Source organism: Python bivittatus, unplaced genomic scaffold (genome assembly GCF_059951505.1).
Source record: "Python bivittatus isolate LINGU-HERP-01145 unplaced genomic scaffold, Pbiv_v1 ctg000020_np1212, whole genome shotgun sequence".
Classification (NCBI taxonomy): Eukaryota; Metazoa; Chordata; class Lepidosauria; order Squamata; family Pythonidae; genus Python; species Python bivittatus.
In genome coordinates this window covers 81,911,831-81,928,533 of record NW_028277030.1, presented here as the reverse complement: position 1 = coordinate 81,928,533, position 16,703 = coordinate 81,911,831, and the positions used below count along the sequence as shown (strand labels likewise).

The 16,703-nt window shown below is 39.2% G+C and overlaps 1 protein-coding gene across 6 annotated transcripts in view; it reads right to left on the bottom strand.

The window, feature by feature from the left end:
• Positions 1-10,893: 10,893 nt before the first annotated feature.
• The window catches only part of MAP3K4 (mitogen-activated protein kinase kinase kinase 4), a 94,214-nt gene continuing 88,404 nt past the window's right edge, over positions 10,894-16,703 (bottom strand). For all 6 annotated transcript variants that reach the window (XM_088142794.1, XM_007432557.3, XM_007432555.3 and 3 more), the window contains 3 exons: positions 15,803-15,909; positions 13,131-13,310; positions 10,894-11,441 (listed from right to left, as the gene is read on the bottom strand). In XM_088142794.1, coding sequence (XP_087998920.1) covers positions 11,421-11,441; positions 13,131-13,310; positions 15,803-15,909 — 308 coding nt within the window. In that variant the 3' untranslated portion in view covers positions 10,894-11,420. The remainder of the gene's footprint in view (positions 11,442-13,130; positions 13,311-15,802; positions 15,910-16,703) is intronic.

Here is a 16,703-nt window from a genome sequence, read left to right as displayed (position 1 = left end):
TATATATTTAAGAAAGTAAGAACCATTCTGTTGGATGGACCAAAAGCCTTTCTAGTCTGGTGGCCTATTTCCCAACTGTGACCAACCAGCTACCTCTGGAAAGCCCATAGGCTGGATGTGAAGTCTGTGACAGCCTCACACACTGTTCACCCACAGTCGCTCTCCAGCAGCAGCACATGCTTGTGAAGATTTGTAGTCTTAACCTTTATGAATTTGTCTGATTTCCTTTAAAAGTCATCTTAAATTCCTGTTACAGATTCCATATTCTCTGAGCTGTGTGAAGAAGTACTTCCTTTCATAGTTATCCTACTAGAAGATGAGTAATTGCCTCAGTGTCTGCGGGATCCACATTCTAGTTATGGGAATGGCAGAGCCAAGAGCGGATAGTATTTTAGATGTGTCTCTTATGCAAAATTGCCTCTATTAGCTTTCAGCTGGTAGTAACCCAGTCAGGTTATTTAAGGATAGTGCCTAGAGAAATAGCATTTGGATCCCTAACCGTCCATCCCAGTGAAGTCACTGGATATTTTCTGTTATACACAGAGATGGAGGAGAAGGACTGCCTTCTTAACTGACTTAACTCTTGTAGAAAGAGGATACTTTTTCAGATATTTTCATGAACAATAATCTAGCCATAATCTCCAAATGTTTAGCTTCAGTTTATGAAGCTGGAATCTGGTATTCTGAAAAATGGGAGGGAAGGGAATTGCCCACCAGTTATCCCAACAGAAGAGAATATCTGTTGCTCACGGTTGAACTGTGGAGTCCTTGGTGCTCTCTGGGCTTGGTGGTTTCTTTGCAGATATTTCATTATGCAACTAGGTAACATCATCAGTTCAGAAACCACACCCCCACCAAAACTGGCAGGGCAAGCTACTGTATATAAACAGGGAGAAAACCCCACATTCACTCGCACTGATGATGTTACCTAGTTGGATCATGAAACATCTGCAAGCAAAAACCAAGATCAGAGAGCACCAAGGACTTCACTTATAGATATCTTTGTTACGTCTTCTTCACATTTTCAGCTAAAAAATGCCAACAATGATTTTTTCAGGAAAGGATAATTTTGGTTGTTCCTTCCCATAACTTTTCCATCTTTTTGGAGATGCAGTGACCAGAACTAGTAGTAGTCAGTATTCCAAATGTGTTTGCATCTTAGATTTGTTTAGTTTCATTTCTAATCTATTTTTGTGGAAGTAATTGTTTTAACCAATGAGTGATTCTTGGGTAGTACTTTCACTGAGCTACTTACCACTATCCAAATATTTATACTCTGGCCAGCCTGATAGAAATATGAAGACTTTCCCCCTCAACATTTGTTTTCAGTTTGCAGACTGACTTGTATTTTTACCAGTTTCTTTTCCATTCAGTTCAGAAAGATGAAGTGAATGCAGTCCCATTTTTTTGCAGTCCCATTTTTTATTTGTGCTCAATTGTTTATTTCCTTTGCAGACTTGGTCATCAGACTATTCATACTTAACTCTTGATTATACTTGAAAAGGTTTAACATTCCCAGTCATATATCCTAAAGAAATCTATTGCTTACATTCTCCTATTGTAAAAACTCATTTTCCCCCTTTCCTTTTTGCTTCCTGTTCTTTAATCATTATGGATCTATAAGAGATTGTCTTTTTTATCCCAGGTTTTTAGTGAAGTCAAAAGCTGTTTGCAAGTCCATTTATAGAAATATCTACCCCACTGCAGTTATTCATACATTAACTCTCCCAAGGAACCCAAATGGTTAATGAAATTATTTCTAAAGAAGCTTGTTGATTCCTATTCAGTAAAACTTATTTTTCTATGTGCATAGTGTTACCTTTTATAATACTTTCTAAATTAGACAGTAAACTACCCAGCCTTGAATCCCCAATTCCATTTTAAATACTGGTATTACATTGGCTGCATTCTTGGTTTATAATACAGATATTGATCGTGATGATTAATTACATATTTTTATTAGAATGTTGACAATATTTATCTCATCTTGGATTGATACGACTCTGGCCTCCTTGATATACAGACCTACACTGCTGCTATTTTGCCTCCCTATGGGGTTTATCATATTGCAATTATATATTACACTAAAATATATTATAGATTGTTTGGTTTGGGCAAAATAAGTGTGTGCTCTCAGCTGTTTTGGTTCGTAAACAAAGGTGTATAGTTGTGTGGCTTAAGTAACAAACCAACTTTTATACTACAAGGATTGGTTTAGCATTCTAAAATCCATGGTTTGAGTTAGACTATTTTTATGAGTTTTTGATAAAAGCATGTGATCACTTGCATCCAACATCCAAACCACTTTAATATATTCAGTGAACTTCTCCCTTTTAGCAAGGACCAAATCCAAGATAGCAGAGCTCTCCTCATACTTTTGAAAGAGAAAAGTACCACCAACACAAGAATTTAGCTGACATCTTACATTTGGCAGAATGAGTCTTACAGCAGATACCTGGATAGTTGAAACCTTCCATCAGAACCATTTCACTGTTTTAAGCTTTAATTATCTGCTGAAATAAATCTTCCTTTACCTCTTCTGCCTGCTTTGGTGATTTGTAGCAGACTCCAAGCAACATACCCTTTTGGTTAGCTTGCCCTTTTATCTTAACCCCATTGCTTTCAACACGGGTGTTACCATCAGTCCAGTGGACCTCTATACAGGTGAGTTTGTTCCTGATACACAGGGCTACATAGCTGCCTCTCTTGTGTTGCCTTGTTTCTGAAACAAGGCGTACCCATCAAGCCCAGAGTTCCCTAGGGCAGGGTTCCTCAACCTTGGCAACTTTAAGACGGGTGGACTTCAACTTCCAGAATTCCCCAGCCAGCAAGCTTGCTGGCTGGGGAATTCTGGGAGTTGAAGTCCACACATCTTAAACTTGCAGAGGTTGAGGAACCCTGCCCTAGTGGGATTCATTCCCCCATGTTTCTGTTATCTCTGTTATAGCAAACTTGCCTTTGTGCCTCATGGCATCCAGTTGATACTCTGTGCATTAGTATGGATACGTTTAAGATACTGTATTAGATTTCTTCATTCAGTTTCCTTTTTCCATTATGCTAAACTAGTGATTTCCAAAACACTTCACTTTGCTGCTGTATTGAATCCAGTACTTATCAGTTTGTTACTCTAACAGGTTGATGATCCCTGCCCTTGTATTCTAGTTTAAAGTCCTCCTGATCAGGTTAGCTAGCCACTGTCCAAGGATGTACTTTATCTCCTTAATGAGGTGAATTCCATCTCTGCAAAGCAGCCCCCTCCTTCCTGAAGTTTTTTACCACTCCTGGGGTGGGGGGAACTTATTTCCATCTATGTTGCAACCAGGAGTTTCCTTGAAAAAAAATCTCTTGTTGGACTTTTGCTTTCAATGGGAAGTATTGATGGGAATACCAACTGGACGCTCCTGCCCGTTTTTGATTTGGATGTATTTCTTAGAGGCAGAAAGTTTCTTCCTTGTACAACAGGATTACTTTATTTTAAAAGGCTGTCTTATTTCTGCTTAGTTTCTTTCAACGTTCACAACCAAATGGAATACAAAGGCCTTGTTTAAAATTTTAACAAAATTTACCATTTAATGCTTCACTGACATGAGTTGCTATCAGTCTAAAAAAACTGACCCTAGATAAACTTTTAACTCAAATGTCACTGTAATATCCAGATGCAAAAGAATATTCCACAATAAACCTCAACTAACTTACGTGGTGTAACAGGGCAAAAGATCTGGGCCTGGGGATTCTCTGTATGATTGCCTCAGTATAGTCTGACTGTTGCCAAAGTAGCAGTACACTCAGATGTGAAGATGTAAATATACTTTCCAACACATCATTAACAAAATGAAAGGGTGCTGAGAAATCAGTGCTAAATATAAGCATATCAGTGGTGATATATGCTATATAGCACTACAAGTGTCTATAAAGAGCTAGACAACCCTGTAACCTGTTGGGCCATCCTTTGAGAGAAAGGTAGTGCAGTCCGCTGTGACCAAAATGAATGTTACATTTTAGGCTGACCATATGTTTTTTAGCCCAATGCAGGATGGTCCCGTGATCATCTAAGTAGAGTATATATCATAAATAGAAAAACAACTGTAGTGGCAAACAAATTTCAATAAGAAGTCAATATTTACTTACCTAAAGAGATAAGCAGAATGACCACAGGCAGGCAAAAAAGCAGTGGGAGTAGAAGTGACTTCCTGCTGGCTTTCCCATTGACATTGCTTGTGGGAAGCTGGTAGGGAGCATCGGAAATCATGATCACATGACCGCCGGACACTGCAACAGCTGCAACTTTGCAAATAAAACTGGTCTGAACATCATGGAATTTTCAATTCCATAGGAGTAATGGTCCCAGATTTTTTACGCATTCTTTAAGTGAGTGGATTTTAGGTACCTTGGTTCAAAAATTGTTGCGGTATAATGCACCGTTTGGGCTAACTTGGGGGTGCAAACAAACAGCAGACAAACACAATGGGAGTTTTAGTAGCATATAGATTGCAAGTGTGGGTTTTGCACAGGAAGAAGCCTCACCTGATTTAAACAGGCACAGGAGTTAAAAGCAAGGATTAAAATTTGGCAACTCAGTCTGTGTGAGAGAGAACTGGAAACATTTAAGTTTAAGCCCTTATAATGATAAGCTAAATGTGCATGAAATGAATCAGAATCTTCTTTGCAAGACTTGTGCTTTGATACTTATATGCAATCATGCTGTTCTTAGCTGATTCCCCTTTTCTCTGAAAGATGAATTTGTCCAAGAAAATGAGTCACTGAATTGTTTGAGGGATTATCTATAGAAGCTTCATTACACTTTCAGCTCTGGATTTTGGTTGGGGTAGAAAGAACTATCATAATAGTAGATTCCTGCTGATGTCAAGTCAATTACATCGCTGTTTTACTTAGCATAAATATCTGTAACCGTTCTAAGCAAACATTTGCCATGTTTTCGTATATATTTCTTTGATTCCAAGATTGATTAAGAGAAGGAGAGAGATAATGAAAAAGGAAAACCCTTTCAAATGTTGAGCCCTGCAACATTTTTACTAAAAAATATGTACTATCTACATTTTAGGCCCACATTGAGAAGTGTAGCTTGCTAATGCAACAATAGTACAAGTATACGCAAAACAGAAAATGCATTTTGTTTCATGATGAAAACAAAGCAGCCGGCCCAGAACATTTTGTCTTGAGTGTTCCATGCTTCATCAAGCAAAACCTGAATGGTTTTGACTATTTTGGGCATTTTTTTAAAAGGGAAGGGGGTTGTCCCTACAGCATAACAGTTCAAGCCTCTTGTTCTTTTCTTTTTCTTCCCCAGACCACAAGAATAGGGTAGCAGTTCATGTTGAGTGCTACCAGCCATCCAACTTGCAAGTATGAAAAAAAAAATGCTAATAGGATTATTTTTAAGACCTCTCATTATAGAAGCAATTCCTTTCCTCTTCTGTTGTATTCTTTAAATTCCAATATCCTCCCTTTGCCTTGGGGGATATGCTAATCTAAAGGAACCTACACAGAGATTAAACACTGTTGCTTTAAAAAAGATCTCTCATTTTCAAATCAATTTCTTCTTCCCTGACAGGAGGACATCCTAGCAGACAATGAATTCCAATCTGTCAACACAAATGGGATTCCTTTCAAAAGCATTTTTAAGTAAACTTCTTTATCTTAAGTTATCTATGCCTAAATCTAAAAGTCAGTAATAGACACTGTCTCCCTCCACCCCAGAGGAGGAAGCCTGCAGATTTACCATGGTTTTCTTGTTGCTGTTGTTTGGTGGTCTGGCAGAAGCTGGCTGACCAAAACAAAGTTAAAATACATTTTCTTCTTGGAATGAGAATATTGGTAAGAGAAGGAATGAAAAATATGAGGAGAGGAACTCCACCCAGGGAACCCACAAATAAACCTGCCTGCCTGCCAGCATGTACACCCTAAAATATTAACTAGCTCAGAAGAAAAAGGAGCGATATGAAACCATTCATAACACCCAAACTCAAAAGGCCTGGAAGAGCCAATGGTCATGCAGCCAAATCAAAGCAAGCCACATGTAGGGAAAACTTTGCAGGGGAAGACAGACATTACACAGACAGCTTGCTGTGCTTTGGTATGAATGCATACTTTACACATGCTCTTGATTGTGGAGCTTTCAGAGGGACTTTGAAAGACCCACTGCATGTATGAAGGCATCCTGGAGTTCAGTAGCAACAGGATGAAGAGGATGCAGAGTGCAATACACACACTCCTAAGCACAAAGCCAAAGCCAACTAAACCAACATGGTACTAGTACTCTCCATTTTACATTCAGGGTCAGTTTTGACCAATATTGTGTGCACTGAAACACGTAAATGCATTTGTACATGTGTATGCATGCCACTGATACTACCTCACCACTGTTCATCTGCTTCTCTTTTGAAGACTACATACATAAAATCACCCATATGAAGTCAACCTTCTCCATACAAAAAAACTTAAGTCTAGGCAGCCAGCCAATGTCATGTCGTTTTTCTCCCTGGGCTTTGTGGTCTGCAGCTGGCCAGGCCATCCTTTCTATGCTATATGTGTGTATGGTATGAGCACATGTAGCCTTAGAGCCAGCATACCTTATTTGACTCTGCTGGATCAGGGACTGGGATCCAATAATCATTACTGTGGTGTGATTGTGTAAGGACATGACTAGCCTAAGTGCTGCAGTAGCACAGATGGAAGCTAATATGCAAGTCTGAATGATTTCAGCCTCTCACTCATGGACCAGGGAGGAGATAAAGGCAACTTCATGAGGGCATGGCAGAAAAAAGATGTGGTCAGGAGATGTTCTTGTCAGGATTAGGAACAAGGGGGGGGGGGGCTCAGGACCCAAATATCTGCTGCCATCCCAACCTACCTATGCTCTGATGAGGTAAGGTTCTTTTCTGCATTCCAACTGTAGAAGATACGGCTACACAGAAGAGGCCTTTTCTGTGGTAATATCCTGACTTTAGAATACCCTCCTTTGGTTAGTGATTTCTTTTCAAAACAGCCTTACAAAATGTTTTCATTCATCCAAACATTTAAAATCCATTGTTTTCACTGATTGCATAGAATTATAGGGTTGAAACAGACTCTGGAGGTCTTCCAGTCCAACCCCCTGCCCAGGGCAGAAATCTTCAGACCATCTCAGATAAAGGGCTGTTCAATCTGAAAATCTCCAGTGATGGAGCACCCACAACTCCAGGAGGCAGGCTGTTCCACTGCTTAAGCATGGTCATTGTCAGTAATTACTCCTTATTTTGATTTGGATCTCTCTCTGTAAAGTTTCCATCCATTGTTTCTTGTCCTACTTTTGAGCACTATGGAGAATAAACCCACGTCCTCCTCCCTGTGATAGCCCTTCAAGTATTGAATTATATCTTTTAGTACTTCTGTCATGTATGGGTATTTTGAGTGTTATATATAATGGTTTGGGATCTCTGCTTGGATGAAGTCACAGACTAAAAATATTTAAAATAAGTACTTAGAAAACCATGATGTTTGGATGATTTTCTCTATGAAACCAGTGTTTCCAGAGGGAGATTTCAAACATGCAGCTACCTCTTTGAACCCTCAAGTAATATGATTTAGGCAAAAGTTTACTACTTAATTCTGCTGACAGCATAATTTTTTTTAAAGCACATCAAAAGAAAGCTGAACTACTCTAGATCATGAGCCCAGTTATCCTAGAGCCTTGCCCCACTGCTGAATTAAAGTGGTATCCAACAATCTTTAAATCAACAGGAAACAATGCCAGCATGAAATTTGCTGCCAAATCATGACCTAATCTTCATTGCATCTGTTTTGACTCACTGGCTAATGGTACAGCACGATTTTGCATGTGTAGCACATTATAACCAAAGTGTTTGGTTCACTCCTTCAGGTTGTCTAATCTTCAATCACAGAAGGGAAGCAGAAATGGGGCAAGTCTAGCTGTAGGACTCTGTTCATCATCTCTAGGCATCTTCTGATTCCTTTCTCCTTCACCCCAATCTGTTATAATACAAGTTGAATAAAGTTCAGCAACACCAGATCAGAGCCACAACAGGACACAAGCAGCAGTTTTATTTAGGGTTTTTCTCCCATTCCTTTCCGTTTTTTAAGATATGCAACAATAAAAAGACTTCCATATTCATATTTCTGCTTGGGAAGCTATTTCACTGTCATTGCATCAATTCAGTGTTACACCATTCTATAGTACTAAAACAGCAACTTTAACACACCTACTGTACTACCAGCTGAGTAGTGTACAACTATGGTGTAGTGCTAATAGACCACCAGCCCAGCCTTGCTGTTTAAGGGAAGCAGCAAACAAAACTCAGGAATTTTCCTTCTTATATTCCAGATGCTACAGTGCATCAAATAAGAGTAGTAACAGTTTCAAGCTGGCTTTTCAAGAATGATCTTATGTGTAGATTTGCTTTAATAATAAAAAACCAACAACTAAAAACAAAATAGGAAAGGCTTTTCCTGTCCAATTCTTCTTGAAAGTAGAATGTTTTTTAGCATTAAATCCATCCTGATGTGAGAATATTACAACACTCCTTCTCATGCTTGAAGCCAAGTTATGCAGCCTGAAAGCAATGACATCTAAACCCAAATTGTGGCTGTAACACAGGGAAAGGGGATGAATATAGTCCATTCATTTCTAGAAGACATCTATTCACACATTCAATACACATCAGGCACAACTAAGTACAGTAAGATACAGAGCATAGATGAGCATAACCAAGGCTAAGAACAGTATCACAATTTGTCTAATCAACTGGTTTCTGACACAAGCCTGGGATTCATGGAATATTTTTGGAACAATTTCAACCATTGGATAGAAAGCTCCACCTGCCTTCTACTCATCATCCACAACTGGAGGGGAAACAGAGAAGAAATGCAGTTATTTCATTGCTATGTAAACTACCAGCAAGACAAGGGATCTGCTTTTTTACCAATGGTTTAGCTTGCTTGTAACAATTCAATATATGCTTCCACTTAACTATATTTTCCATCCCTCTCGTTCCAGAGGCCATTAACTTCAGGCTGCTTAGTGCTCCCTAAAAGATCAACTAGGTTGTGCCAAGGCTTCCTACCAGCCCTCTACCAGATGTCCTCATCAGGAAGCCACACACCCTCTCCATCACTGTTGAGAGAGTACATCTACCAGATTTCTTCTCTCTGTTTAAGAAGTTAAGAAGTTGGACTATTCCATTGTAGAACAGAAACATTCAATGGCCTTTTGACTGCAAGTTTCTGCTCTTTGCTGGTAAAGCTGGAATGCCTTCCTTACCTCTTGTTGACCTCTACCCCATCCAGTCTCTGTGAGGAGGAATTCCAGATAAAGCATACACTGGGCTCTTGGGTGTCAGAGGGCCAGGCTTGAATATTGGATTAAGGGGAAGGGTTACTTGGACACAAAACATTCTTGGGAGGTAGTGTCATGACTACTTCAAGTCAGAAGGCTTAGACATGGAAGAGCCTGCTCTGGATGAATGTCAGCCTCAGAGATGAATAAGGGATTTCAGGCTAACTCGGCCAGCAAACATCTGGAACAAGTGATGCATACGTCAGATAATGGAAGCCCCAACTCCAAGCAGCTACCCAGCCTGAGGACTTGACACAAACTCTGGAGAGCTGAGACAGAGGTGCTCTGCTCAACTCGAGAAGCAAAAGTGGCAATGGCTGTCAAGCCTACATTAAGGCAACTGTCAATGGCCATGTCAGCCCTCCAAGGCAGACCAGGTCAGGAAACAGACACCACAAGAACTACTGGAAGTATACTTAACTGGTGTGATAACAGAATCCTGAAACCGGAACACATTCTCTTTTCCTCCCTCCAAGGCAATCTTGAGCTTTTTTCTCTCTCCTTTCTGAGCTAAACTAATATTTTCATAACAGCTCTTGCATATCTCCTTCAAGGTTATCACTGTACTCCTCCACAGGCTAGCTTCTTTATTAGGAACGACCACTCTAACCTCAGTTCCATGCTGTCACATCTCTGAATCTTGGGTGCTACCTGAATCTTGGCTTTTCAGTCCTGGATTCGCTGATTATCTTTCTGTGACATCTGGAGTTTTGAACTGTTCCTGGACTATATTTATCTGTATTCTGATTTGGCTTTGGGCTCTTACAAGGAAGCCTTTGCTTTCCCATGCTTAATGCTTAACATGGATTTTCTCCTAGGCTGTATCTTTTGCCTTTGAATAATGGAAAATAAAATTTTAATATTTTAAACTTGGTGCAAAGAAGCATTTTGGTTTTCACCACTTTTTAAAAGAATAGACAATATAGCCATGTGCCTTTCAGAGTTTAAAGGTTTTGAAAGTGCTTATTTGCAGGCTACAGCCAAATACAAATCCACCTATCGTTGCACAAAAATATCCTATTGAGACTGACTTCAAAGAAAAATCTGTTTTTCCATGTCATGGTTTTGTATGAAGACACTTAATCCCCTTAAACATAATGCTCCTCTTTGTGCATGCATGTATAAAAAAAAACACAGTCAAAGATTCATTTCTGTGACTCAGAGAATTGTAAACAGAATGGGGGGAGTGGTATATGGAATCATCAAGCCTAGGTATACACTGCTAAGAGTTAAAACCACAGCCTGGTATGTCCCCAAAGTCTATCACTGCAGGTGAATGACATGACCGATTCCTACATCAGTCACATCTGACCATCTGGATTCACACTTCAGTTGAGGCTTAACGGCAGATATAATCATAACTGTGAGCAAACAGTAAAAGTGCTATTTACCTTCTCAGGAATTTTAAAAAGCCTGCCCAAACTTTATTATAGCTCAAATAGCTAGACTCTTGAAACACAACTGCAGCCCGCATCCTATAAAACTTCTGAAGGCATTTAAGTAGCAGCTTCGACAACAAAATAGGAATCAAAGTCTTCCTAAAATAAACCATTTATTGAGAAAAAGCTTTTACATTTCATCAATCAACGTTGCATAACAAATCAAGCTGGCCAATAAAAAACAGAAACAAAAAACAGAAAAGTAGAAGTTCACAGTCAGTGCACTCAACAAACAGGAGATTAAAAATAAGGTTCAGAATGCCTGATATAACACTAACTTTTTTTGAACCTAAAAGTTCAAAAATCCTACATATTAACATTACAGCTCTCAGTCATCTGAGAAACAGAGAAAGAACAAAAATAAGGTCATGGTCCATTATACAGTAGTAATGGCACTTTCACTGAAACATGCAGCTTCTTTAAACTCATGGGGGCTGCCAGGGGAGCAACAGGTACCAAGGGAAACAAACAGCAGCAGCAGTAGAAGTGACGCTTGTCACTTGTGCAGTCTTCAGTTGTGTTAGGCCTTGAGTCATATCCTGTGTCTCAGCACAGTCTGTATGTAAATATTACATATAGTAGTGATTCAGAAATACTTCACCCGAGTACAGGAAGCCCTGTGCATAGCTTCATTCTTCATCTGTGCACACCTGGATTGTAACAGGGAGAGAAGAGATAATTAGCCCTGTTCAGCTTTTTTTTTAAAGGTATGCTTCTCATTCATTGACAATAACTCTTGAGCTATCTTCTACTGCAACTACTACCTAGATGCAATTGTATCATTCTGTTTTTACTTTTCAAGAGATGTGGAAGTTCCTTCGAAGTGTAACAGCTGCACTATTGATACTATAGCAGAAAGTTAAAAAGAGGACATAGCTTCTATAGGTCTCCAAGTGTCATATGTTAATCCAGTAAATTTAGCCAGTGTTAACCTAGTAACTATGGTGTTGGAAGAGGACAGAGGAGACCCAGGTTCAGCTATAGAAACTCACAGGGTGAATTTAGGCCCATCATTTTCACTTAACCCAATCCACCCCACTGGGTTGTGATGTGGAGGAAGTTAGATGCAAGAGAGTTATGTATGCCATTTGGAACTCCTAGAGGAAAGATGGCATACAAATATAAATAGCAACAACAACAGATGACGATGATCCGATATTATTATTATTAGCCAATATCAGGCTAACAGAAATCTAGTAAGCTACTCACAAATATGATTAGATTTGTTTCTTTGCTTATTAGCATAATTTATACACCACCCCAATCTCATGATTCTGGGCAGTATACAAGAATGTCAGCATCAGTCTTAATATATAAACACTGGCATGAATCAAACAATAAAAAATTGTTCAACAGCCTTGCCCACTAGACATAAAAGACCTGATTACAATGGGCCACAGTTATCTCTAGAGACAACATGTACCAAAAGCTGGGGCTACAGCCAAGGCCAGTTTTCTGGCCCACAACAACACTGCAGTAACTTTTTATTGTAAAATCATCATATTTGTAGGTGCCTATGAGACTGTAACATTTACCAAGAACAGCTTATTCATTACATAACCATACCAATTCAGAGCTCTCCTTGTTCTGTCTAACATACTAACCTGCCTGCTAAAAGGACATTTTCTTTTAAAACTTAAAAAATGGTTCTGACGAACATTTCATGCTGCTTCCTGCTCCTCTTGGTCGGGTTAGTCTACAACTCTACAATTTTGTATAGAACAAAAAACTTTCCGAAGTCTGAATGCTGACATATGTAAGAGCAACAACAGCCAAATAATTCCAAAAAGCTGACGCACATCTTTCTCAAAGCAATTTCAGATTAAGACAAATGTTGCACTTTGGAATTACGCTGTTCTGGATTCTAGCCAATGCCTTCATTCCGCCACCCTTCCACCGCCCCGGTTTTCCAACTCCAGCATTCTATGGCTACTGAGCATATCTGGTTAGGGTTAGGATATTTTATTCTGCTTTAAAGATGCTTAGCACTGCTGCAAAACTGTGGACTCTCCCAAGTCTGCCCCTACCTCCCTTTTGTGCATTGTGCATTCTCACTACGGCACACAAAACATAATCATTGGGAAGTTGCCAATGTGGGGAAACACTGTGCAAGTGCAAGCAAAGTCTTCATCTCCCAATTAGTTAGGAGTTAAGTACTACTGAATTATTTATGCTGTTTCAGTTTTTCTGATGACTCTAAAATAAGAAAAATAAGTAGTAATTGCTTACAAAGACTAGAACTAAAATCTACAAGCTCTTTTTCATTTAAACAGTTACATTTCTTTTCTAAAGAATAAGACGCCCACAGTTACTAACAAGAATAGTCAAGCTTAACCAACCTTGACAAACGAATGGTCGAGGAGCTGGCTAGCTGTCCATCTCATCTTTGGATCACTCTCCAGGCAATGAGAAAGGAAACCTTTTCCTTCTGGACTTATCCTTTCTGGTATAGGGGGCTTATGACCCATTCCTACTCTATACATGATCTGGAAGTTGTGTTCAAATTCATGCCAGGGTCTCTGCAACAAAGTATGAGTATCCATGTTGAAAGAATTAGCTTTTTCACTGACCAGGTAACATATACATTGTGGTGAGTTAGTTGCTGCATTTCTTCTTTGATAGCATTAAAGCTCTGATAAGCATAATGAATAAAACTGAGTACAGAGGTTCACAAATAAGCATATGGCGTGGGGCAGTTGAAATCAGTGTGTAGCTACCTCTCTAACCTAATAATATATTTAAGAACTAAGCAGTGCACCAAATGATGTTCCCAAGCAGTTCTTACACTGATCCGACTTTCAGCTGACATTCAAGACTCCTGCATAAATCTATCAACATACACCCAAGGAAGCAGCATAACACTGTCCACAAGGGGGAATAAAGAAGAAAATGAAGCAAGAAATCAAAGACAACAGAAGAGAAAAAAACAGGACAACCATTATAACTGCTTGAATTTTTTTTTTTTAATTCTGTAACAAATGCATTAGATGCAAGAGAAATTAGCTAAATTAGTTATATCAATAAGTGTAGGGCTGTAGATATGTGACAGTCCCAAATGTATATTTTTATAACATTGTAAGGACATCTTTTATACTTTACTTCAGTGCAATGGCTATCAGATGCTTGGAAGAGAACAATACACCTCTTTCTGTATTTATTGGCTCTGCTAAAGGTAGCAGAGAAAACATGCTGCTCAAAACACTTTTTTTCAACTCAGAGATGGATTAAATGATACCTTAAATGTAAAATGAGGCTTAGATCCAGTACACTGCTTTAAGTGCCTTTATTTTTAAAGTGCCCCACAGCCTGGAACACAACAGAAGCTTCCTAGTTACATCACAGAAAAACAAAGGCTTCGTTCCAAGATGTGGGAACTCTACCTCTTTAAGTAATTTAAAAGGGGGAAAGCTGCCTCATAAATTACAGTTTTAATTTAAATATGCATCGATACAATCGCTTGATTCACCTACCTATGTCAAAAACAGTCAAACATGTTTTCCTGTAAGAAGAATCTCAGGGGGAAAAAAGGTAGGAAGTGGCTTCACTTAAGCTATCTTTATTGCAACAATTTAAATATGAGATGGAATAATAAGCCAAGCTATGTTCCATTTTTTACTCCTTGGCACTGCTGAAGGCTAGAAATAAATAATTAATCATACTTTATTTTCAAATCCAAACCAAAGAAACTACACTCCTATTTGCGTACTTAATGAACAAGTGATGGCCTAAAACTCAGGCCCTGCTCCTTATCCCCCCTGTGGACCACCTAACACACCTTATTCTCCCTGACCTGCACATGCTCAGCTGGGCAATTGGAAAGGAGCTCCTGAGTTTGCTTAAAGTTTTTTCTGCAATCCTAGAACTTACATTCTGATTCACACACAAAGCAGCATTTGCACTTGAGGAACTGCAAGTGCAGTTTCTCTTCAGGACTCCCCACTCAACTCAAGTGCCAGGGAAAGCAAAAGCCAATTGGGGGGGCATTGTAGGTGGCTTGGCCAGCATATGCTGTCCCATGCCTACACTGAAATTAAATAAATAACTTCATACATTCAAGTATATGTCTGAACAGGCTTTAGGTTTATGGATTTTGAAGTATATTTACAATCCTGGCTTATCTGAAATCTACAAATTAACCCGTTCCCATATTTGGATATAGCAAAAATCTGGGTTCTTAACCGTGCTAAAAAAGACAAATCAACCAAATGATGTTGCAAGCACAAGATTCATTCATAATTCATGGCACAGGACCAGGTTATCTGAGGAGCTGTCTCACCCGTTACATCGGCCTGCCCCACTCGGTCTGGTAGAAGGGGCATGTTGCAGACACCACTAGTCAAGGAGTTTTGGCTGATAGGATCTAGGAAGAGGGCCTTTTCTACTGTGGTCCCTGCCCTATAGAACAACTTACCACCTGAGGTGCGCTGTGCCCCCACTCTCATGGCCTTCAGGAAGAGTGTGAAATCTTGGCTATGCCAGATGGCCTGGGAGCCTGATGGGGGCTCACATTGTTGGAATTGGCTGGTGGAGTAATTGATTCTGCCCTCCCCCCGCCATCATCTTGAATTATTCTTTTTATGTATATAGACTTTTTATATAGTATTATTTTTTAGGTGATTTAATATGGATATTTATTTTTACTGTTTTTACTGTTTGATTTTAATTATGAGCTGCCCAGAGTCCCCCTCTGGGGGAGATGGGTGGCATATAAATGTAATAAATAAATAAATAAATAAATAAATAAATAAATACATACATACATACATACATACATACATACATACATACTTCAATTTATTAAACTAAGTTATATGCAGGTGAATCAGATCTTTGTATTAAAGAGAGTACACTGAGCATTTAAGTCAAAATTAATTTTTCTCTCGCCAATGACTTCTAACTGAGTAAAGTTCAAGTTATCCAATTTCTCAAAAATCCAGTAATGGCATGTTTGAGATTACCCACAGAGCCTCCTGAGTAACTAAATTAGTTTAATGTCATACAGGACACTTACCTTCCCTGTGACCATTTCAATCACGACACATCCAAGACTCCAGATGTCTGCTGCACGTCCATGACCTTCTCCTTTAGCTCTGGTAATCACTTCAGGAGCCATGTATGCTTTGAAACAACATACATGATCACATCAGTTTATGCAAGAAAAGGAACAGGAGGCTTCTAAACAAAGGGATTCGTCTGAGAAACCAAATCACGATCAACAGTTCAGTAGTAAGTTACCCACTGGTACTGCCATGTTAGTAAGTACAAAGTACAACCTTCAGTTATTCTATGTGAACTTAATGTAGACATTATTGCTTATTTTAGAAGCATTTTCACAAATTTTATTTTGCTTTTCCAAGATATTTTCTCCTTATGAGAGAGCTACAGATGTCCACTGACTCCAGTACAAGGGAAATATTTTAACACATAATTATTAACACATAATTTTAACACAAAATTATGTCTATGCAGGACTAGTTCAAACCCAGAAATAAATATCGTAAAACCTTAGCAATATGCAGCTATTCAGATCCAATGCAGAAAAGGAGGGTTTTTTGGGAGAGGGGAATGTGGGCATGCTCACTGCCCCTGTCTGTGCCTTCTTTAAGAATCCCTGTCTTTTTCTGCCCTTGCACAGCGACCATGTGGTCCCAGGAAAATGCACTTTTGAGTTGAGGCATCAACAAGGTACAACAAAGACACCATACCCGGTTACCACCTCCATAACTCATATGTCTGTTTTCCTGGGATTGCACAGCTTTAGTGTGAGCCAGGGAAAGTTGGGGCTTCTTCAAGAAGTGACTGACAGGTGCAGCAAGTGAACACACATCCCTTCCAAAGCATCTTTTTCATTTTGGATCCAAATAGTCACATATCCCTATAAAACCCCTTTGCATAATAGCAAGCATCATTAC